The sequence below is a fragment of the Lissotriton vulgaris genome, unplaced genomic scaffold (genome assembly GCF_964263255.1).
Source record: "Lissotriton vulgaris unplaced genomic scaffold, aLisVul1.2 SCAFFOLD_417, whole genome shotgun sequence".
NCBI lineage: Eukaryota > Metazoa > Chordata > Amphibia > Caudata > Salamandridae > Lissotriton > Lissotriton vulgaris.
In genome coordinates, this window is record NW_028250820.1 from 89,719 (window position 1) to 115,286 (window position 25,568).

Sequence of the window (25,568 nt, forward strand, 5' to 3'; positions counted from 1 at the left end):
AAAGAGAAGCTGAGTGTCATCAGCGTATGACACTGGGATGAAACCAAAAGCTCTCATAATCCTAGCCAGGGGTGCCACATATATGTTGAAAAGAGTGGGGCTCAGACATGAGCCCTGCGGCACCCCCTTGGTTATCTCTACCTCAGCTGAACGAAATGAGCCCATGTTGACATTTTGGGTTTGATCGGGCAAAAAACTCCGGATCCAGCCCAAGGCCATACTCATAAGCCCAATATCGGCAAGACGTTCGAGCAAGATATTGTGGGATATGGTATCGAACGCTGCCGATAAATCCAATAGTACCAGGATTACTGAGTGTCCTTTATCCTGGTACATACGGAGATCGTCTGTAAAGGATAGCAGAGCCGATTCAGTGCTGTAATGCGGCCTGAAGCCGGACTGAGATTGGTCCAGACTACCCGTACATTCGATAAAGCTCGATAGGTGTTTATTAACGTGCTTCTCCGTAAGCTTACTTAAGTACGGGAGTAGGGAAATAGGCCTGAGATTGGACAGATCTGACCATGGGATAGATGAATTCTTCCGAATGGGCCTCACCAGGGCCTTCTTCCACTCCAGTGGCACTTGGCCCTCGGTGAGCGAGAGGTAGACAAGGCGCTGGATCATAGGACCGAGCACCTTGCCAACCACCGGCATAACTCTGGCAGGGATAGTATCTGATGGGCAGCCACTTTTGATCTGACCTACAAGGTCCTCCACCTCACGTAATGAGATAGCAGGAAACCCGGTGAGCGTTACAGAATTGTCAGAGTTTGTATTCTGGGGTAACGGTCTGGGAGTACTGACAAGAGAGAGATTGGAGTATCCTTAACTTTCCATAATATAAGATTGATGGTTGTGATGTTCCAGTAGTGTCCCTGATTATTTTCTGGAGGAGCTCAGTGGCAAATAAACTTAGTAGACAAAGCAGCTCCATCCCTACTGTCATGACCTTTAATGTGTTTTTCAGGGAGTGATTTCAATTGTGGATAGGTGTACCATGTTGTTTATATAATGCCCTTTGTGAGCCTGTATCTCTTGAGCAAATCCTGGTCGGCTCTTTTATTACTTCCGCGTTCTTGCATGAGTGTGTGTTCTATGTAGTTATATAGTGAAGGTGTAGCTCTTTTCCCTCAGGCCCTCACCAACATCATAATACATGCATTCCCTGATGTAAAAAGCTTATCGGTGTGATTTGTTTGCAAGGCATCTGCCCCTTTACAGTTTGCACAGGTATGTGCATGCGTGTGTGTCTGTAGTATTCTGCCATGGCTCGGACGTTCCACGGAATGTGAAACCTCCTAGCAACGGCAGTTGAAGACTCGGTTGAGGCGCCTGGCGGTGTGTTACCGTGGCAGCTCCGTCAAATAGACTTCTTCCACACTTACCCTTTTGGTGGTCGTTCTTCAATTAATTACTATTAGGTAAAGAAACCGTAACAAGCTTTCAATCACATTTTCGGCATCATGAAAGCATGTAACCACAAAGAGTGCCATTAGTAACAGTAAACAAAAACATATATTCTTTCTTGTTTTTTATTATGAAAATATTTTATTTAGTTGTTTAATCTCTTTTTTGATATATTTGTTTTTGTTAATCAATTATATACATTTATTTATTTATTTATTTTGTCAATTTATAGGGCGCAACAGCTACCCAAGAAGGGTTTCCCGGCGCCTAGACACAGCTAGAAAAAGACAGAAACGGAGGGAGATTTTGAGGTGGTTATTGTTCGTACAGCCAGGTCTTTACAAGCTTTCTAAAACTATGGTAGTTATCTTCCTTCCGAATGCCTGGTGGAAGCGTGTTCCACAGGGAGGGTCCAAGATAGGCAAAAGATCTGCCCCCTGATCTTGCACGTTTAAACCTTGGTATACAGAAGCATGCTGCTGTCTGGGACCGGAGGTTTCTCTTTGGCGTGTAGAGGCAAGCAAGGGATTGGAGGTATTTTGGGGCTCCTCCTGTTTTTATTTTGAACATGTAGTTCAAGGCCTTGAAACGAACTCTACTCTCTATCCTGAGCCAATGGAGGTCCCGGCGATGGTTCGAGACTCCAGCGTTCCTAGGAATCTTACACAGGAGTCTGACCGCAGCGTTTTGCGCTACTTGTAGTCGTCCAATGACAGATTTATTTGCGCCTAAATATAGGATAGATATAAATGTGAAACAATCCTTTACATATTAACAAATAACCACAATATGTACATAGACAAATCAGTCTAAATATTACAATCAGTACATATATCTTTCATATAATATTTGACAGGTTTGATGAAGGCTAGCGGTAGATGACAACTACGCGCGTTTCGGCACATCTGCCTTCGTCAGGAAACTGTCTATAGCGAAACAGGGAAACAGAGAAATTAAATTGTGGTTACATCTTTCTAATAACAATACAAATGTAAAGTGCAATTTTTACACAAGTATAGACATAAACCTTCAATGTGGGAAGTACCTCTAACATTTATATTTAGATTTCTATGTTGATGAAAAATATATCAGCGGCGGTCAAAGAACTTAAGTGAATATCAAATAACAACTTCTGTACATATGTATATATTTATTCACTAAAACAGTTTTTCTGATATATAATTTAATACATCAATTAATTAATTTTTTATTCAATTTTCTAAACAATGTGACTAATTTATCTTAGTGACTCTGCCCATACAGAGTATAATGAAAATAGCTGAATAGAAACATGAAAAAAAGGAAGAAGAAAATAAAAATTGTCAAGAGATCCTAATTATAATAGAGGCAATGAAACTAGAATGAAAAAAACGCATTTAGTGCCCAAAATTAAAATTCATAGACATGTGGGACCCCACATGAACTCTAATATTGCTGGTTAATGTTATAATTGCCATTCTTGTGAATAGAGTATTAAGGTGGCCACTTTTATTTTTTTGGAGGCATAGATTGGGAGCAAGATCTAAACCTCATTTGTGAAATATTATAAAGATAGGTGGAATGTAGGATGAACGAACTTTATTTCCAATAACTCATAGATTCCCACCATAAGCTAGCTTACTGCTAAGGGGGATTCTAAATAAGTACACAGAACAATTCTGTAATGATCCTCCATTATCCCAAACTACGTATTTAAGATAATTACTTACTTCTAACAGCAATAATGTTGTACGATCAAGGGCAAAACAGGATACTGGAATGTATTATTACAGGTATATAAAAGGGTACTCCTTATACTGGCAAAAAAGATCTAGAACAAGAATAAATACCATTTAGTATTGCAAGTTATTTAATTTGTTAATTGTGCAGTAAAATATTAAGACCGGCAAAATTTACTGTGTAGATCTTGTACACTATAACGGCAAACAACAAACTCAATCTGTGGGGTAGAATATTGTGAACCAAGATGAGAGCAGTAGTAGGCAGAGGAACTGCAGTAAGTCTTAGTAGCGTACTTCTCGATCGCCCTCAAACTAAATGCGTCTGACAATGAAATCATAACGAAAGGTATAACGTAAGTAGAATTAAAGATGTGAAAATGATGACTAATTAATTGAAAATGAGAGTCATGCTTACTTTTAACCCATTGCCTGCTAATTACGAGCCCAGCTCATCATGAGGCACAGAGGAGCTGTGCTCTTGACGAGCTGGGCTCGTCATAATGGCCGCGCCATTCCCCCGCACGGGGAATTCCACGCCTGTGCGGACATTCCACGGGAGTGGGAGGAGTCAAGACAAGCTCAGCTTGTCATGAGCACAGCTCCACTGTGCCTCATAACGAGCTGGGCTCGTCATGAGCACCGTGGCGCAGCGCATGGCCCCTTCCCCCCTCCTGCACCGCGGGGGAATTTCCCCTGTGGCTGAGGGGTTAAAGGTCCAAAAATGAATCCTAAATTGTATGATTTCTGTCTACTTTGTTAGCAGCGAAAGTTAGGTCTGGAATAAAAAAATTGGAAACATAGTTTCGTCTGCTGCAATAGTTGGATACTTTTATCCTTTTAATACACGAAAAACGTTTCTGAGTTGCTTACTTTTTATGTTTTAAAAGGGCTCCTTCCCATAATAGAAATAGGTCAACCTTTAAAGGGGTAACATCCTTAATTCCTGGGGGCTTCCTTATTCTAAACATAACATTACATTTATTAAATATAGTAACTATAGTTGGATATGACGTTGTTCAATAATCATGCTAGCTCTGTGTAGGTTACAAGCTTACCTGCAGATGAGCACACTAGCGTCAGTCTTATGGCTCCTGCTTGCTCAATATTGCTGTTTCTGGCAGATCTATTTATATCGACGACGGTTTTGCGTGCTTTGTGACTATTTAACAGCAGTGATAGCGGACAAAAAGCAAAAGGGGACGGGCTGCATCTACGGGTGTACGTCGCCATGTTGGTTACCTTGCACTAGATTTAAAACTAAATGGTCACCTTGAACCTCCGTGCGGTTCAAGACCTTACAGATGGAGGAAAAGATGTACCGCATACTTATCATATATGCAGACTATTAAGAAGAAATTGCCAAAAGGGCATTGTCACATAGGTATTCCTATTTAGAGTTTTAGAAATGGAATGTAAGAAGGACTACCTATATGAACTGGCTATGAGATCTTTGAATAAACAGTAGCTCAATATGGCGCCTAAATGGAAAATAGTGTAATTAATGAAAGAACCTAAGTGTTATGAGTAATATGATTATTAGTATGTGGAATACCAGTCCATGTCTATACAACTAAAAATATAATACCATGGAAGTGGTGAGAATAAAGATAGAAATAGATCTAGATCTAGATCTAAAAAATATGGAAAATCTGATCAATGAATTAAATTTATTTGCATAAATAAAAACAGTAGTAATATTCGATCCCGATATTCTTACAAAAAGAATTAACCAATAAACAGTAAATGATGAGTATGGATATATATTGTATATATACCCCAATAGTATATGTGTTGATATATATGTTAGCAGCACCACCACTAACAATTAGGTGGAGGCATTAGGGGGAAAAAAACATGAATTATTATCAGCAATTGAAAATACCACAATAGTCTAGTTATTAACACCATTGTTGCCTCAAGATAAATAAGGGCAACAAAATGATAAGACCTAAATGATGGTTATCATGGAGCATAGTAGGCAAAGCAGTTAGACTTGGATGATAGTCATCACACATAACAGAATAGAACATTATTAGTAATGGATGTAAAGCGCTTTGCTATCGGCCAGGATCTTGTTCGCGCACTATAAAAATTTCAAAATAAATTGTTAGAAGCAGGCAAAGACTACAGAATAGCCTGTTCCCATGGCATATCTAAATTTAACCCATTATTGAAAGTATCTAGAAAAAAAGTCCCAAAAACTTCTCGTTTCTTTCGGATGGATTCAGCACATTGTCCTTGCTAAATTTGAGTTTTTTCCACAATAAACCAAAGTATGTCGTCAGGTGTATGGTTATATTCCATAAAGTGTGATACCGTAGGAGACGATAACTTTTTCGTGCGGATTGCTGATCTATGTTCCGTTAGTGTAACGGTGCAAGATGCGCCCATACCTACTCCTCTTACTTGTTTATATAATTCGCCTTGGAACTCAAATATATCAAGTACGATAGTAAGGCAATTGATGATGAAAGTTGGATTACAATCAATATTCATAGTTTGTATGAACCATTTTACTGCTAAAATAGCTCCTTCACTGGGTATATAGCTGTACAGACTTTCAATATACAAGGATTGATGAAGATTACCACAGTGTCCTTTATTGAATTTTGTGTGCTGTGTTCTCTAAATAATGTTTTTGTCACTAGTTTCTGAGTGTGTTCTCTCCAGGTGACTTGCTGTTGGAGTGGAGTTTATGAAACGATGTTAAGAGTGAAGGTCAGAATGTGGTTAAGGAAAGTAGATGTTTGTTTTTTGTTTTATCCATTTTTCTAGATTAGTGTTCCCTTTCCTTGATGGGTGCGGTCATGCAAATGCGTTCCTGTTTTTTCTTTATATTTCTGTTCTGTATGGGGAAAACTGTTATCAACTTTATATGGTGTTTGCTTTTCTTGTTGGATGACTGTAGACTTTCTGACTGACTGTCCAGGCGACTCTTTAATTGCAATTTTAACTCATATTGGGTTTGTGTGATCAGTTTATAGAAAAAAAGCAAAGTGTGCACACACATCAGCACTTAGAAAGAGAACTCTGTCCCTTGCTTTAAACTAGTGAAACAGCCAGCAAAACCCTGTTCCTTGGCATTAGATCACAACGGGCCATGATTTACTATGTCTAACTACAAAAGAGCATGTATCTATGTATAGATTTCCTACATGTTCAAAGATCTATATATTTTTATTTTATCAGTAAATATTGAATATCATGATGTATATGAATAATGTAATGTACGCATTTGTTCTTACAGGGCCATTGTGAGAATGGCAAACTATAATCAGCTGACCAATGAGATCACCCGGCCCTCAGAGGTCCTAGACAGCCTGAGGGCGTATATCACAAGTATCTATCTGGTGGCCCACCTAGTGAATATCGATGTGGCCAGGACAATCCAAGGGGCCCTTCTCCAACAGACCCAGCCACTGGATTCCAATGGGGACCAGACCATTGCGACCATCTATACCAACTGGTAAGTGTACGCTCTTTCATGGTCTGAAAAGTTCAGAAAATATACCTGGTTAGATAGGAGCGCTGATGAAGAATGGCTAAATACAATGCAGGGATCATTCACAAGAGAGAAAATATTAATTTAGAGTAATGGAGTAACGTCATTATTCCATCAGATACATTTTCTGTGATCAAGGTGGCTCATTCAGTGAAAGCTGCCACACAAAGGGAGTGTGTTGAAAACGAATAAATAACTGTGAATTTCAAGGGGAAAGAGACATGAAACAAAGCCTGAAAGAATGATTGTAATTTCGTTGCATACAGATTGAGCTGTCTGTCACACAAACCGATGGACATTAGTACAAAGAGTCGGCGTTGAACCAATCCTTTGCATAATTTTGTGTGGCTTTTACTTTTTTTAAATGTTCTTTTACTTTTCGTTTACACTTCATGGAAATGAATGTCCTGCTTATTGCTCCCGCACTTTCTGTTTAAAGCACACTTGCTTTCTTTCCCCAGCTCCCCAAACCACCTCACCCCATCTCTTTCTATTTCCACCCTCCCTTCGAGGGTGCTGCACAGAGCACAGCTAAAGGTTGGCATTGCACTTCCTCGCTCCCCTCCTAAGCCTTTTTATCTCTCCTTCCTCGGACCTTATCTCCCATCCGCTGGTTTTCTTTCTCTGCTTTGCCATCAATCTCCTGCCACCACTCTTCCACTCCATGCTGGGCACCTCTATTAGCTTTTCTAGTGCTGATGCTTTCAAAATTGTGCCAGCATTGACTATGCCAATTACAGTGACTGGCCTTCTGAAAAGTGTATTTGGAATACTTCCAAAATGGCCACCGCCTTGCGTGGCAACAGGGTGTGATTCAGCATGATGTAACACAACATGACAGCTGTCTTGAAAGTATAACATAGAATTTCATGTATTTTCAAAATGGCTTCCCCATTGGGTGATGCAATGTGGTATAACGCAACAATCACTGAAAGAATGACAGAGTGCACACCTTTCTTTTAATAGTTGTGTTCCTTAGTTCCTTAGTGTTCTTAATTTTCGCGTTTCTCGCGTGCTACCCAGGAAACGTAGTCAGCCCCAACTACGTGAGTATGAAACATCCACTTGAGAGGGGCGACATTTCGCCCCGTGCCGAGTGCGCAGCATTAGTTAGCATTGCAATAATACCAACAACTTTAATTTTTTCTCTTTGCTGAATCCTTTTATTATTCAACATATTCCAATAGTTAATCATTTCATCCTGTTTTTTCACAAGTCACAAGAGAGGCGCTTAAATCTTCACTTTTGTCTTAATGGTGCGGAAATGCTAATCCAAGCTTTATCCTTCATCGCGACAGTGTACATAAGTTTTATCCACAAACGCAAGTCTTTTACCCAATGCATTTCGGGCCTAATTACCGGCCCTTCGTCAGGGGTTGTGTTTATCTATCAATGCAAAACATAACAGTTAGAATATGCCTTCCCAATTCCACGCAAACATTAGTGTGCATAACATTTATGACGTTTTGTAAAATCAACATTTTTCCTGCTAAAAAGACATAGCTGAACGCTAACCCTCTAAGTGGATACCTCCGCTTTCTGTCCTCGACCCAAAACTACCGACCTCGTTTTCCTCATGTGGTACAAGCTCCAATATACACACTCCGGGGGTAAGGTTTTTACTAAGTGACTATCACACTCGGTTGGTGGGCATGTTACTCCTAAAAAACTTAAACCTACAACCATTTCTGTCCATTCAGCAGTGTTAGAGAGACCTGTTTTCTGCATTTGTTCTGCCTCATCCATAATGTCCTGCCTATCTCTAGGAATACTTCTACTAAGGAGTCGCATTTTGTGGTATTACCTAAAAAGTGTGCTACTCTAACATGTGTTGGCTGCCTTCGGGCCTTAATCCTACAGAGAAAGAGGTGTAAGAGACATAAAGATGTTCTTTGGGGTACTTCTTTAGCTGAGTATAATCAATCTGGTCCTGTGGTGTGAGGTATCAATGAGCAAAGAAAACATGATTCATTGGTGTTTTCTAATATTATTTCAGACATATCTTGATACCACATATTATCTAGCAGGCTAGCATGAATATTATGAGACACATTGGTACGAGGACACAGTGCTATTCGCAGGTGTGTGATATAGTAAGTAGAGCTTAAACATGCATCACTATAGAAAAGCAACAGCAGAACAGTATCAAAAGGCAAACAAACATGACTTTCCATTCGTAGAATTGAAAAATTGTCCCAAAACAGAGGTGGAGGGGGGGTTCTTTACTGTCACAATCTTCTCTCCCCTTTCCTCACATATATATCCCTAGTGTTGCTTGGCATGAATCAAGGTTCATCCGAACATCCCTGACTTCCTGCCTTTGTTGGTAGTAGGAGTGCATACTGTTACAGAAAAAGGACCATTGAAGTTATGATGATCTTTCCATTTTTGAGCAAAGTTCCTGGCAAAAAATTGATCTCCTAGTTCCACAGCTGTGAGTTTGACCTTGGCGGTGGTGTGCTTCTCTTTTCCTCTTGTTCCCTGTTTGGAAATTAACTTTGCAGCATTTGTTAATTCAGAGAGATAGACATGCATTTCATCATTCAGAATTTCATCTGTACTTTCTCTCAGCACCTAACATCAGGTGGCAGGTATTTTCATGTTCATGAGTCTGATAGGGAGTTAGGTGGTGATTGGAACTAGGTGTGTTTCCAAGGGAGAATAATGCTAAAGGTAAACAATACAACAATTTTTTATACAATATGGCGCATAACTTGCTTATCTTATTTTTCAGCAAGCCATTAAGGCGCTCCAACATGCCATTACTCTGGGGTTGGTAAACAGGAGAAAATGTATGTTTTATCCTTAGCATTGTTTCGAGATGGGTAAAAATAGCATTTACAAAGTGTGTGTCAGATCTTATCCCTTCTAGAATTTCCCAGGCGGGGAATCACCTCACAAATCAGAAAAGTAACAGCTGACTTAGCATCACAGTGGACACAGGGTCCTGCTTCAACCCAACAGGAAGAAGACCAAACCACAACTATTCGGTATCGATAGCTGCATCGGTTGTTCATGTTGATAAAATCAATGTGGAGAGCCTTAAACGGACCTCGTGCTTGTGGTATGGTAGAATTTATTACCTTCAACGTGGAGTTCGGAGAGAATTGTTGGCAAATAGTACAGTTCTGAATGTACATAGTAAGCATATCATACAAGTTAGAAATTAATATCAAAGTTTTAACTCAGAGAGAGACAGGAGACTTGATTGTGGTAGATGCTGATATTAGAGATGAAGCCAGGAGCTTTATGAAAAGCCTCTATACTGAAGATAAAGACCCAAAGTCAGAAGAGATGGAAACCTGGTTGTTTCAGAAAAACTTACCTCAAATTTCTGACCTGGATAAGAGATATTTAGAAAGTGAGATCACGGAGGGGGAAATATCAAACCAATTAAAGAAAATGAAGCGGGGAAAAGCGGCATGTTCAGACGGGCTTCTGGTTGAGCTCTATTTAGACAACATAGAACAAGTATCAACCGTACTCATAACACTCTTCAATCACTTATTACTCCATGGTCACAGTACCCCCCCCTACTTGGGCTGAAGCCACAATAACGCTTATCGCAAAACCTAATAAAGACCCCAAGAAAATAGAATCTTACAGGCCAATTTCTCTCCTGAATACAGACATGAAGTTATATTCCGGGATCTTAGCGACTAGACTCGCGAAGATAATAAAATCTATAATCCACACTGATCAAAGGGGCTTTATTCCAGGGAGACAACTAAATGAATTAACTTTTCAAGTGATAGGAGCTATAGACTACGCTAAAGATAAAGGCCTCCTGTAAGCCTTGGTAGCGATAGACGCGGCCAAGGCCTTCGATCAGGTCAATTGGAACTTTCTCTGGGCCGCAATGACTGCATTTGGGTTCCCCCAATGTTTATAAAGGGTATTAAATCACTGTATCATAACCCAACGGCAAAAGTATTGGTTAACGGGGCATTATCTGAATGGTTTGACATATCCCGAGGAACTCGACAGGGTTGCCCCCTATCTCCTCTTTTGTTCGATATTTATATGGAGCCTTTTGTTTGTGGCATTAGAAAGGATAATGTTATTCAACCTTTTATGATGGCTAACTTGGAGTTAAAAACTGCCCTATATGCTGACGACCTCCTCTTATATACCTCTAACCACACTGAAGCTATACCCAGGCTATTTTACCTGGCAGAGGAATTCGGAAAACTGTCAGGATACCAGATCAACAAGGAGAAGACAGAGATAATGGGGTGGAATAATAACACTCCCATACAGGGGGTGAAACAAAAAATGTGATATTTAGGCATTTATTTAACTCAAGATCTAAAGAACATACCGATAATCAGCTGGTGGACTGTTGTTAAAGACATTACTAAAACATTAACAAGATGGGGCAATCTACCATTAAATATTTATGGACGAGTTAATCTCATTAAAATGTCCTTACTCCCCAAATTGACCTTTCTTTATAACTCCATCCCTTTATCCTTCCCGTTGAAATACATTACGAACCTCCAGGGTAAGATTGGATCTTTTATCTGGGCCTGTAAATCCTCCAGGATAGCCTGGAAAAAATTGAGGAGGGGCTTAAAAATCGGAGGTCTGGCTCTACCGGACTTACTATTATACTGTCATGCTTTCCATTTTAAAAACTTCAGGTTACTTGGTAACATACTAGATGCATCCTCACAGGGCTGCCTGTTCCAGGCTTTATTACATGATCTACCATACGGCCAAGACTTTTTTTTATTTAAGTTTGGCGGCCAGAAATATTTTAAGAAAGTTCGTCTTAAGATCCTACAGACCGCACTTAAAAACTAGGGGTTTATTCGAAAGGTATTGGGAATTCCTTACTATCACACGTACACTCCAATTTGGGACTCTCCGGGCACTCCTGCATGTCTTCAGGATCAGCTTTCACTCCCCTTGAGAACAGCTGGAATATTGAAATGGGGGGATTTATGGGTAGATTCAGGCCTCATGGACTGGAACTCCCTAACATTACTTACAAACGGACTACTGACGAGATTTAAATTTCACCAATTAGCTGCTTGGTGGTCAAGCCAGACTTTACAGCGGGAAAAAATACTGGACTTCTGTATGCAATTCGTAGAGGGGGGGGCTGGATTAGAGAAGTTTCATTCTGGTATAAATTGCTCACGGATGAAAAGAATAATCTAGATCTTGAATTGACAAGCCTCTGGGGGAACATAATAGCTGAATTCCCCGAAGAGCGTAGTAAAATCTGGTCAGACTCTTTTTCTTTATCCCAGAAATTAATCAAACCAGCTAATTTAAGGCGGAACCATTTATTCAAGGCCTACAGAGTATATTGGACCCCGGCTAAATTATATAAGATAACACAGAACAACTGCTACTGCCCCCGCTGTAAACTCATAGCTGCAGACGATATGCATATATTTTTGGAATGCCCGGAGATTCAGGAGTACTGGAGAGTGATAGCTGGCTTTCTGGGTGAGGTACCATCAACAACCATTTTATGTACCCCCAGGTTAGTATTTTTTGGTTTACCACATGACTATAATATTAATAAGTTACATTCACAGTTTATCTTTTATGTGGTGGTTATTGCCAGAAGAGAGATATGTAAAGAATGGAAGTCAGCTGCCCCCCCCAGATTTGCAGAGTGTCTAAAAAGCATAATGGGGGGGGGGCGTGGCCAAGATGGCGAGCTGAGTGGTCGCACTCGAAGTGAGCTCCGCCGTCCCTGGGCCCTAAACCTACCGTGAATGCGCTGATTCTCCCCCCGGGACGCTGCAATTCACGGAGCGGGGGTGTGTAGACACGGAGTGACGGCTGAGAGCCTGCCGCCACCTTTCGAGGCGCTTTACCGATCCCGGAAACGGCGCCACTGCAGGGAGCGGGTACGGCCTAGTGCACGGCCTGGAGGAGAGGCGGACCCTGCCCGGGCTTAGACGCCGGCCCGAGTGAACACAGCGAAACCGCTGACCCTGCCCACTGGCCCCGGACATCACCGCATGCCCTTGCGGTACGCACCGGGGGTCTGAGTCACATAACCCGGAGGCAGAGAGGTTCCGGCGCCGAGCCTGGTGTCAGCCTTTACGGGAGGCCGCGGCTTGGGCCTGGGTCCCGGGCCCCGACTACTTTGGTGGCCACCTGGGGGGTCTTGAGGAGCGGTGGTCCCTGCCTGCCTAATCCGGGCGTTCCTGCTCGGCCCTGCGAGGCTCCTCCGAGGCGTGACCGGCTGCTGCGGTGGTGTGGCGAGGGAGGAGCCGGACTTGGGGCCTTTCGCTACTCGAGGCCGTGGCTTTGGCCTACTTCCTGGACCTCGGCGACGCTGCACGGCGGAGGCCTCCCAGCCCGCCGGTCGGGAAGGCGGAACACGGGGCTGTCTCCTGGGTCATCTGTTGGCCCCGCGGTGAGTCTGAGGGCTGAGGGACGCTGGAGAGGGGGGCTGCGGCCGATCCCCTTGGAGCCGCGAGTGACTGGGGGCTGGGCTACTGCTTTTCCGCCCTCCATTGAGCCTGTCCACCGGCGAGGAATGGGAAGGATCCTGCCTTCGGAGTGGCCCCTGGTGGCGCTTTGGGTTGGCCAGCCCCGGGGCGGCCGGGGTGCGCACTCCTGCATTGCCCTAGAGAAAGACAAGAAGGCCAACCTGACATTGTCGCGACCCCCGCTCAGTCCCTGTGGGCCCGCCATGGCCTAGCTCGGAGGGGGATCCCCCGGTGGTGCTGGTGACGGTCAGCTCGAGACAACGGAGCCTGTGGAGTTGAGAAGAGTGCACAGCCGGGCTGATCAGATCTGAGGGCCTTGGAGGGCGGCCGGTCACTGACGGAACGGACCGAGGGTCCCGCAGCAGTCCCTGCTTTATCGGTGGGGCGGCTCGGCCCCTTAAGTCATTTCCGGGGCACTGTGAGGGGCCGCCAGCTCGGTCTCAGGGCTGCACTAGGGGCTGGAATATTGGATCCCCAGGAGAGGCATCTCAGTGGCCATCATGGCGCAGAACAAAGGGTCGTGGAAGGGAGACCGCACGTTGCCGGAGATGCTGAATAGGAACAATACGAGACAGGATCGGGGTCAGCCATCCCCATCTCACCCGAGTGGTTCCCAAGGAGCAAGTGGAGGGGAGCCGCCGGTTACGAGGTCCTTCCTGGAATCCCTCTTCAGCTCGCTGAGGGATGACTTCCAAACGCTCAAGCAGGAGGTAGCAGGAGAGGTCCGTGAGATACGGAGGGAAGTGGACGGCCTGGGTGACAGAGTATCCACGGTGGAAGAGGCGGGCCATGCCAGGGACGAGGAAATCACGCAGCTGCAGCAAGAGGTCATCCGTCTCCGGGAACAGCATCTTGACCTGCAGTCGCACACGGAGGACCTTGAAAATCGCTCCAGGAGAAACAACATCCGTGTCCGGGGCATTCCGTCCCGAGAGGAGGGGGACGATGTGGCGTTGTACCTTGGGGAACTGTTCCGAGAGGTGTTGGGGGAGTCGGCTGACTTTCCTATCCGGATTGATAGGGCGCACCGAGTGGGCCTGCAGCGCCGGACTTCGGCACCCCCTCCAGATATCTTGGCCTTCTTGCCGGACTATCCCCTGAAGGAGCGGATACTGCGGGAAGCTCGGAGGAGACCCTCCCTGGAATTCCGGGGCCATCGGATGGCTCTTTATCAGGACTTGGCCGCGTCCACCCTACAGAAGCGCAAAGCTTTTAAAATTGCGACTGACTTTCTTAGGGAACATGGCACTCAATATTCTTGGGGACACCCTTTCCGGCTCATCTTTCGGTGGAATGGAACCTTGCACCAGTTGCGTTCCCTTCAGGATACCTGTGGGGTGCTGGGGATCACTGCTACTGAGGACGGAGCTCACACGCCCCGCCGGGGTCGTATCACCAGAGATGGATGGCAGACAATCCCCGGCCGGCAGTCATCTGCTTCCTCGACACGGCCGGACTCTCCTGCGGTCCGGACAGAGTCGGACGCTGCAGTGCAGGATGGGACCGATGCTCCTACGGTGGCTGTGGTGGCGCTGACAGCTTGAATGAACTCCGGGGGGAGATCGACATCGCTACTATGGAACTGCAGGTTTGGGGGTCTGGGGGGGCGGGGGGCACGGAGAGGTGCGTGGTGGCTGGACGTCCACTTGTTTGACTCTCCACAGGCTTGTCCGACGATGACCGGACTGGGACACTGGGTTTGCGGGGTTTCTGGAGGGAGAGAGGGGGGGTGTTCGGGGTCGTTGAGCCAGTCCCAGTTGCGGGAGGGGACTGGGGTAGGGGGGGTTGTTGGGGTAGACGGGGATCAGTTGGGGGGGTTCAGGGGGGTCGGGGACGGGGTTGGAGGGGGGAACCCGGGAGTTGGAGGTGGGGAGGGGGGGTCGTCCAATGCACATGGGGTTTCCTAGTCATCCTGGCAGTGTCTGTACTTTTTGGTTTGCTTCCACTTGGCTATAGCATTTGTAGTCTGGCTTGTCCTTTTGATTTGCATGAGCATTGGAGAGGCGAGGGGAGGTGTGTACGAAGCATTTTGCGGGCTGTGGGTTCTTGGATGGTTTGTCTGCTCACTGATTTGCGCGGTGTTGTTTGCTTTTTATGTCCCTGCTTTTTGCTCTGTGCTCTGCTGCGCCCCATGCCGAGTACCGCTTTTGTCCTCCCCGCCTTGCTGATGTGGGGCCCTGTTGCTTTCTGCTCCACCGCTGCTCATGCCCCCTACCACGTGTAAGGTTGTGACCCTGAATGTCCGGGGTTTGAATAATCCCGTTAAGAGGCGGGCTGTCCTTTCGCTCTTGGAGAATACCCAAGCAGATATTTGTCTCCTCCAGGAGACGCATTTACTATCACAGGACACACATAGGCTCCGGTCCCATAAGTTCCCTTCACAATTCTTTTCCTCTTGCACCACTAAAACGGCTGGGGTGGCGATTCTGGTGGCACGGCACTTCCCGGGGTAAATTCTCCACAAATTCACTGAACAAAAGGGTAGACTATTGGCTTATCGGTTTAGGATAGGGGGTCTTCTGTTTACGATCGGGTCCCTATACAGTCCCAATGAGCGGCAAGACCGCTTTCTGCAGGCAGCGATCGAAGAGGTCACCGCTACTCAGGATAGACACATCATACTCGGGGGGGGACTTCAATATTGTTTTTGACTCCGCACTGGATAGGTCGGCGCAACGCTCCCCTCAAGTCGGAGAACTCTCCGCGGACCGTAGAGCTCAACTGGAAGAGGTAGACCTCCTTGATCTGTGGAGACATCTACACCCGACGGATAGGGACTACTCATACTACTCCCATGCACACAAGACGTACGCACGGTTAGATCACCTTTTGGTTACCTCTCCGGTGAAAGCGCTGGTCTCAGGATCGGAGATGGGGGTGATCTCCCTTTCAGACCATGCCCCAGTTGAGGTCCTGCTGAGTGTGCCTCCGACGGCTCCCCGCCCTCGGACGTGGCGCCTTCGTGACACGCTGCTGCACAGGAAGGAGGTGGTGGCTCGCATTGAGACGGTGATTCGAGACTTTCAGTCCCATAATGATAATGCGGACACTAGCCGGGCCACGCAGTGGGCAGCCATGAAGGCTGTTATCAGAGGGGAATTTATAGCGATTTCCTCAGCGGATAATAAAGTGCGGCAGGCCAAGAGAGAGGAACTTACGGATCGGGTGAGAGAGCTTGAACAGATCCATCGCAGAACGGGGGCTCCTCGAATTTGGCGGCAGCTCAAGGAGGCTTGGAAGCTTCTGGCGGCCCTGGACCTTGACCGGGCGGAGTATGCGGCATTGCGGTTGCGTCACACCTTCTACACTGGTGGGGACCGCTGTGGCAGTTTGTTGGCGAATAGGCTCCGAGTAAAGAGGCAGTCCCAGCTAGTTAAAGAGATCTCTGACCCGACGGGGCGATTGGAGACTGAGGACGCTCGAATAGCAGTTGTCTTCCGCGGTTTTTACGAAGATCTCTATACGGGAGATCCCCCGGATGGGGAGGCCATGGACACTTATTTGGGCTCGGTTGCATTGCCTTCTCTAGAGCCTTTGCAGGCGGATCATTTAGACAGAGACATCCGGATTGAGGAAGTGGTTTCCGCTATCGCCAGACTTAAGCATGGCAAGGCGCCGGGCCGGATGGCTACATTGCGCTTTATTATAAAACATTCTGCACAACGTTAGCTCCCATCCTGACGCGCCTTTTCAATTCCTTCGCGGAGCCCGGGGCCATTCCGCCCGATCTGCTTCGGGCCACTATCTCGGTTATCCCTAAGCCCGGTAAAGACCCGAAACAATGCGGATCGTATAGGCCGATCTCTCTTTTGAATATGGACCTGAAGTTGTATACGGGGATCCTGGCCGCTAGATTGGCTCTCCACTTGCCGGGTCTCATCGATCCCGACCAGGCGGGTTTTGTCCCCGGAAGACAGATGGTGGACAATACGAAACGAATAGTCCATCTACTGAAGAAGGCCTCCCGGATTCCGGGGGAACGAATGCTGCTGGCGGTGGATGCGGAGAAGGCATTTGACCGAGTCCATTGGCCTTATCTGGAGCGGGTGCTGATGAGAGCGGGCATAGGAGAGAAATTCCGCTCCATGATTCTTAATTGTTACAGTCGTCCGTCGGCGGTGGTCCTTGTCAACGGACTCGCGTCTGATTCTTTTGGCATTGAACGTGGCACCAGGCAGGGCTGCCCGCTCTCGCCCCTGCTTTTTGCGCTCTACATGGAGCCGTTTGCCCAGCAGATGCGCGATAACCCGATGGTGACCGGCATCCAGATGGGAGGCTTCGCACACGCTATCAGCCTCTACGCTGATGATGTTATTCTATCCATTGACAGGCCCCGCATGGCTCTACCGGCGTGCATGGAGGAACTGGCCTCTTTTGGCGCAATGTCAGGGTTCAAGATGAACATGGGGAAGTCAGTGGCGCTGGATGTCTCCCTCGAACCAGACACTAGGGCATGTCTGCAACAGCGGTTCCCCATCCTCTGGTCTGCGGGAGCGGTGCCATATTTGGGGATCCAGATTGCTCCTACCTTACCGGCTATGGTGGCGGCAAACTATCGGGCTCTGGGTGCCAAGATTAGGGAGGAATTGGGCCGGTGGAACCGAGGCATCTTTTCCTGGCTCGGCAGGATAGCTGCTGTCAAAATGACGGTCTTGCCTCAGGTGTTGTACCTCTTCCGGGCCCTGCCACTCCAACCGCCGGTGGGATGGATCTCGCAACTGCAGGCAGACGTTTCTCGGTTTGTCTGGCAGGGTAAGAAGCCTAGAATGCGTAGGGCTCTCTCGCTGCTGGCCCCGGAGGCCGGTGGGCTGGATAGCCCTGATTTCCGCAAGTACTTTCAAGCTACTCAGTTGCGTTATCTTGTGGAATGGAGTAAGTGGGAGTCTGATAAGCATTGGCTCTTTCAGGACCAAGCGGTGGCAGGGAGGCCCCTGCAGGAGATCCCTTTCATGCATCGCCCTCATCGGCCCAAAAACCTCTATGCCTCCTTTGTCACGAGGGTACCCCTGCGAGTGTGGGATGCTACCAGCGTTTTGCGTGGTCTCACCACATTTCCGTCTCCGCTTACCCTGCTGGTGGACAACCCGGACTTTACTCCGGGAATGGAGAGGGGGGCGTTTGCGAGATGGCGTCAGGCGGGGTGTAGAGCCTTATGTCACCTTATGGCCCGGAGGGGGTTGTCCCTTTTCCCCAACTCCGTCAGGAGTTCTCACTTCCGGAGACGGAGCGACTTCATTATATGCAGGCTCGCCACTGGGCCCTTCAGCCGCAGGTGAGAGGGACGGCCGACCGGCCTTTTCTCCCCTATGAACATTGGCTCATGACGCGGACTTCAGACTCCAAACTGATTACTGACTTGTACAAGCTACTGCAGCCACCGGCGACACACCTTTATCACCCTGGGAGAGAGCGTTGGGAACGGGAGTTGGGGAGGACACTGAGCCCTAGAGAGTGGGAACACATATCCTATAGAGCGCGGCACTCAGCTTACCACATGGGGCTCACAGATACGCTGACTAAAGTCTCTACCTACTGGTATTATACACCTGAACGAGTACGTGAGTTTGATCGTAGTAAAGATGACAAGTGCTGGAGGGGATGTGGGCACCGGGGTACTCTCACGCACATACTATGGGACTGCCCGCTACTGGAACCTTACTGGAATGAGGTGTTGGATGAAATTGATTCTAACTTCGAAATTGAACTGCCGCGCTTCCCTGCCTATACACTGTTGGGGCTTCCAAATGATCTAATGTATCCTCTCCGGTCTCGCCGGGGGAGGCAGATAGCGATAGCTCTAGGTTCCGCTGTCCAGAACATCTTAATTCACTGGCACACTGCCACAATACCATCTATCACTGGCTGGCTTCACAGGTTATGGCATGCGCTGGGTATGGAGAAAATGTCCCTCACAGTGGCGGGTAATGTGGACCAGCTTAGGGAGCTCTGGCAACCTTTTCACTCCCTGTTGCTTACTGAATTTAGGAAACTTACCTGTCCCAAGTATCTCCGCCTTCTGCGGCTTCCGGTCCCGGGGGACTCTGCCCCGTGATCTCCCCTTTGACCTATCCTCTTTGGCGCGGTGGCCCTGATGTGTGCCGCTATTAGGGACTGTGCACTGGACGTGGGTTGGGAATGGGGGGTGGGTGATGGGAGTTTGAATGTTGGGGGGGATTGTTGGGTGGGGGGGTTCCACGGGAAATGTCATGACATGTTGAGGCGACATATGCCTTCTGTTACTGAGGGGGCGTGATCCATGGCATGACACCTGTCGATAGCGCTCTTGGACGCTGGCTTTTCCGCCCTGCTATATCCTCTTGAGATGTCTGTTTGTCCTTACGTGTTGTGATGAATAAAATACTTTAAACCAAAAAAGCATAATGGAAGTCTGTAAGATGGACATGGTTGGTCGCGATGGAAACACAGAGAATGTATGGTCAAAACTGGAGGCCTGGTCGAACAAGTAAACAGTCCGATGATTATGCCAGAGGTTGTGTCGGTCCTGTCCTCCCCTGGCCTGAAGTACTCCGTCATAAGTCAGGGGAGTTGGATAAGGAAACAACCTACCTCTGGGACATTTCTGTATGCTAGATACTGACCCCGGAGCGGCTTCATAAATGTCAGTATAAAAGGCGACAGTGAGACCCATCTAGAGCAAACAAAATCTGGTGGCATATATGAGGACAACATTTTTTTTTTTTTTTAAAGTTAGAAATGAACCAATCTTGTTGTATTTGCATAGACAAATGATCTCTCGAGATGTGAGCTGGTGAATGCAATTGATCAAGAGCTATCATGAGTAAAGCCTGAGGCATCACTGGTTTGCCTGTAGATATTTGTCTATAGATCACATTGTCCTCTGACTGGGAGCACCCTCTAGTCTCCCATAATTGTTTCGCAGGCAATGGAGCTGCTTCCGTAGTTCCCGAAGATGTAAACATGCTGTCTCAGTATAATGAGGTGTAATAGTATATGTGGTAGAGTTTGACTGAGGCTCATGGGGTGAGGCGTCCTCGACCACCAAGACTGGGATATGTTGTGAACCTGATGGCACAGACAGAGATGTGTGCCTAGTTGTGTCTTTAGCTGGCCAGTATGCTAATGCATATCCCCGTACGAAAATGTGTGAAGATTGTGCACTCTATTATTTATACCATGTAAGTTCAATCAAGAACAAAGAAAACGATCAGTGTGCTACGCCTTCAGGCTGCTGCCTAACATGAACCACATAACAGTAAGGGGCCAAGTCCCATTAGGCAACTTGGACAAGGCACGCCCCATTCTAAAAAGATATATTAGCAGTTTAACAATCTCTCACTTGGTGATTATTAAACGATTCATCAAATTCCAATCCTTTGATTCACATAAATTGTATATAAAATATTTTTTCTAATGAGCAGTTGTCAAATTCAATCGTACAAACAATATTTATACAAAAATCCAAATCATTCAAATCCATAAACTAGAAAACCACATTCAAAGGCATGTGACCAATGCATTTTGAGACCCCAAGTCCCTTCATCAGGGGAAAATCTGTGGATCAAGATATTGAACTCAAAGAACCCTAGGATCCAATTTACTCAAACCATCAGTAAGAATGGTTTGGCATTTCTTGATATGTGGATTGAACTGACAGCATCAAAACAAGTGTCTATAAAAAGACTACAGATAGGAGTAACTCTCTGTTATTCCAAAGGTTCCATCCACCCGAATATCCTCCGACATAACAACATGCAAAACAAAGTTAGAAAAACAAAAACAGAGATTTAAGAATAGAGAATACTCATTGCAATTATTGGAGGAACATATATGTAGGACACTATCCATGGACCATGAGAAATTAATGCAAAGAAAGCTGAAAGAACTTTTGAATAGGAGAGTTTTTGTGTCTAAATTTTCCAATAAACCCGAGATTAAAAACATCATCAATAATCGTTGGGAACTACTACAACATGAACCAGTTTTTCATGGCCTTTTGGATCAGAAACCCATGTTTGCATATACTAGATCATGCATCCTAAAAGAAATTCTCTCTAATAGGATTCTACCCCATCACCACCAAAAAGAGGAGTCAAATAATGATTGGAATGCGTTCATTGTAATAACGTAATGACAGCCAACATCTTGGTGCATCCTCGGACAGGAGTAAAAAATAAGCTTGACTCATTCAGGTGATTGCAATTCCAGCAACTTAATCTTTGCCATCAAATGCCCATATGGCCTGCTCTATGTAGGCAAAACTAATAGGAGAATCAAGATCAGATTAACGATCAGAGAGCAGCAGAGAGCTAGAAGAGTGAGCAGAGAGCAGAGAGTAGTCGCAGCTGAAGCAAACAAGCGAGCAAGACGACCATCGCCATCGCCATACTCAGCAGCGCGGTGCCCAAGGTCCTGCTCAAGTCCTGCTCAAGCCGACCGTTCCCGTTACTGGCAAGAGGCCCCACGATGTAAGCTCCTGACGTTGAGCCGGGACTGCGGCCGCGAGGCGAGGCACGGCGAGGCTCATTGAACTGGCGTATTGAAACGCTCTGCCTCTTGCCTCCTGCCGGCTGAAATGCCAGAAACCGGTCCCCGGTAGCTTGTCTCCTTTCTGGTGAAGAATTGGCTTGGTAGTTTAGTCTGCCCTGTTCCCATGATGCACTGGGCCAGGGACAGACTGATTTGCATATAGCCAGGTTCTGAGCTGGGATGGGGCAGTGAGATAAATAACGGTGATGGATCAAGCCCTGATCTTTGGACTGGGTAAGAGTGGTCTGTTTAACTCAGACACTCTGTTCATCACCACCCCCTTTTCTAAATCGTTTTTGGCCACTATAGGTGTGGCAGGGTATACTCAGACATGAGTCCCTTTCTCACTGCTCCATCAGGATTCAAGCAAGCCGGGCCGAAGAAGGCTGAAATGCCAGAAACCGGTCCCCGGTAGCTTGTCTCCTTTCTGGTGAAGAATTGGCTTGGTAGTTTAGTCTGCCCTGTTCCCATGATGCACTGGGCCAGGGACAGACTGATTTGCATATAGCCAGGTTCTGAGCTGGGATGGGGCAGTGAGATAAATAACGGTGATGGATCAAGCCCTGATCTTTGGACTGGGTAAGAGTGGTCTGTTTAACTCAGACACTCTGTTCATCACCACCCCCTTTTCTAAATCGTTTTTGGCCACTATAGGTGTGGCAGGGTATACTCAGACATGAGTCCCTTTCTCACTGTTCCATCAGGATTCAAGCAAGCCGGGCCGAAGAAGGCTGAAATGCCAGAAACCGGTCCCCGGTAGCTTGTCTCCTTTCTGGTGAAGAATTGGCTTGGTAGTTTAGTCTGCCCTGTTCCCATGATGCACTGGGCCAGGGACAGACTGATTTGCATATAGCCAGGTTCTGAGCTGGGATGGGGCAGTGAGATAAATAACGGTGATGGATCAAGCCCTGATCTTTGGACTGGGTAAGAGTGGTCTGTTTAACTCAGACACTCTGTTCATCACCACCCCCTTTTCTAAATCGTTCCTCCTGGTACACGGCACACAGTTCCCCGCCCATGAGTGAGGGAGGGCGAGGGCGAGGGAGTGTCTTCGGCGGACCGCTGAGGGCCATTATGGATCACTGCGGACCATTGACGGCATTGACGGCACTGACAGCATTAACCGGTGAGTGGAGTGGAGATAACCGGCATCAGGCATCTGCTTTAGTACCAGCATCAGCGGGCCCCCTACGGACTGGTATCTGTATACAAAGCACACAAAGCACCGCACTGTCAACAGAGGCGCATCTGGGGACGCTGACTGATAGCGTAATTAATAGCGGATATCATACGCCTACTTCACGTCTGGGGGAACCTATGAGATGCGGGGGTGTTGTAGCGAAACTTTCCAGAGACAAAGCTACTGAATTTGCGATTTGGGGATGAGGTTACGCAGATAATCAGAGTGACGCCTTCCAGCGGTGTTTGGTTTCGAACACCTGATGACTGGACCAGATTGTACACTGGCGCAGCCTCCCATTGTCTCTCCTAGATCCCCCCCCCCGCAAGCTGCCAATCAGCCAACAGCGCGCTGGACAACAGAAACCTGTGCCTTAGCACCGGTCCCTGCACCAGATAAGAAGCTAACCTAAGCTCGAAGGAGGTGTAAAAGAGAGGCATCAAGCGCCTCCACCCCAGCAGCTGATCAGCCGGCAGCAAGCGGTCTGACACAGTGGGATAGTGGGCACCCGCAACATAATTTCGGGTCACTCTGGTCATTTGATTATTTGACGCAAAAGCAGAGCCGAACTGACCCACATCCAGAATAACTATGGGGTCCGGCAAAGTGAGAAAGGCTCCGGGAGAAAAATCAACTGCGTTAAAGGGCACAGCAAAACGAACAAATGCAAACAAGGCCCTTTGATCTCACCAATCGCTTCCCTCTTCGAAAAATCTGCATCAAATAAAAACTCTTTACAGAGTTTACGATTTCAATTCTTGAAAGACCCAGGGTCAGCGCTGTTTTCTTCAACAGCAGAAGTTGCGGGATTATCAACACCCTTAGACCCACGAAAGACTTTGCAGCAAACAATCAGTGGCTGGAAGACGCTGTGCATAAGCCTATCTCAGGGAATCTAACTCCCCAATCTAGCGAAAACTGTGACTCCCCTAAAGGACAAGATCACTCAACAAACCTTGCACACAAGAAAAATCTGATTGAGACAAAAACCAGCTTAATCACATCAGCAATAGTACACTCTGCTCTCGACGATTTTTCTGTAACATCTACACAACAAAATCTTCAAGCAAACGTATTAAGTCTAAGTCCAAAAGTAAGACTGGAAGTAATTAATAAAACCCAACAAAACCACATACAACTTTTGCATTCAAGCTTTGATGAGCTTTCCCACCTATGGCCTAGCCCTAGCCACTCATTTGATAAAAGCGAAGAGAAAGATCCATTGGCTGATATATTTTCAGCCCAAGAGGAGGTCCAAGAGGAGGCAAACGCAGAAGCTGAAAAGCACAGCAATGATGTGGACTTACAAACAGCAGACTTGAGTTACAATGTGACTCAATGTAGGTCAATGGGTCTCACTGAAACTTATTTACCAGCAGTAAACGAGAGGCATAATAAATCAACAACAAATGAGGCCAAGATAAATTCCCGCAAGGAAGAAGGGACTCTGGATTTTGTAGCTCCCCTCTTACAAGCATTACAAACATCTACGACAACTCTAATAATGCAATCTGATAAATTGGACATCCAAATTGACCTAATGAACGTAATCGCATCCTATATAGCAGGGATAAATACGAAATTAGACAATCTGAACAACTTAATTAAAAGAGCTCAAGCAAATACTCTTGATCTCCAACCAACCTGCCCTTGCGGACCAATTCTTGACAAACTGAGCATTTTACTAACTGTTCTAGGACAGATACTTACTCTAAACAAACGCTTTATTAACCCTGATACGGATACAGATCGACTGGGCACTTTCAAAATTGAGCACCAACTTCCGATTAACAATGAGCCTTCCTCAGGGCAACCGAATAAAGAAGAAATCTTTAAGCACGGAAACGTTATAATTAGCGATGAAACCAGTAAAAAAGTTATGCCTGAGGCAACTATTTTCGAACCAATAAAGTAAATACTAACTAAGAGACAAAGGAAAAAAGAACTGAGAGCTAGGAAAAAAAAATGCGAAGCATTTTTACAACCAGGCATTAGAATGTATCCCATTTTCTCAAATTTAAACACAGGGAGAATAAAAGAGGACTGCACCAGGAGAACTAGTCCGGATGCAACAGCAGAAGCTTATATGTCCACTAATGCAAACCTGTTGACCAAAAAGGAACCCAATGGCTCCCAACTATCGGGAAGCTCGATACGCTCCCTACACATGACAAAAACTCAGCAGAATGTCCCATTAAAGGCGAACAACTTGCCTATCATTGGCTCAGATAAAAATTCCAACAAAACTGTGACTTGTGAAAAAAACAGTGAGACTTGCCTAGAGGACATCACACAGCTCAATGATGTTCGGAGGAGCATGTCGCCCCGGGATCTGCCGCCAGCCCTGGAAAACAACAACATGGTAAGGCATAAACAATCAACTGATATAACAACAATACCAACACCTCAAATCACTCAAGTTGGAGATTATTCAGCTGGTATCAAAGGGGTACCAGACCGTACAATCAGCCAATCACAAACGGAACATCGTAAAGAAGCAGGGAAAAAGGGACTGACTGCTAGTGCTCTACAAACAGCGCTACAAATAGGAGCACAAGACATTGTAGACAATCCCCAACTTCATTATAAAAATGCAACATCAGAAACACAGAGTAATTTGATTCAGAGTAAATTAAGCGTCTGCATACTGAATTAAGGAAATCATGCAACCGAATCAGGAGGAGGAAGAAAAGCCAAGGTCAGACTCTTCGGTGACGACTGTCTTCAAATTATTTTGACTCTGGAGTATAAGACACAAGGTAGTCATGACATATTGAACAGGAGCA

At 46.2% G+C, this 25,568-nt stretch overlaps 1 protein-coding gene across 1 annotated transcript in view; it reads left to right on the plus strand.

Moving 5' to 3' along the window:
* LOC147663105 (nck-associated protein 1-like) overlaps positions 1–25,568 on the plus strand; it is a 1,078,872-nt gene that overhangs the window by 65,840 nt on the left and 987,464 nt on the right. The window contains exon 5 of the mRNA XM_086950676.1: positions 6,379–6,597. Coding sequence (XP_086806802.1) covers positions 6,379–6,597 — 219 coding nt within the window. The remainder of the gene's footprint in view (positions 1–6,378; positions 6,598–25,568) is intronic.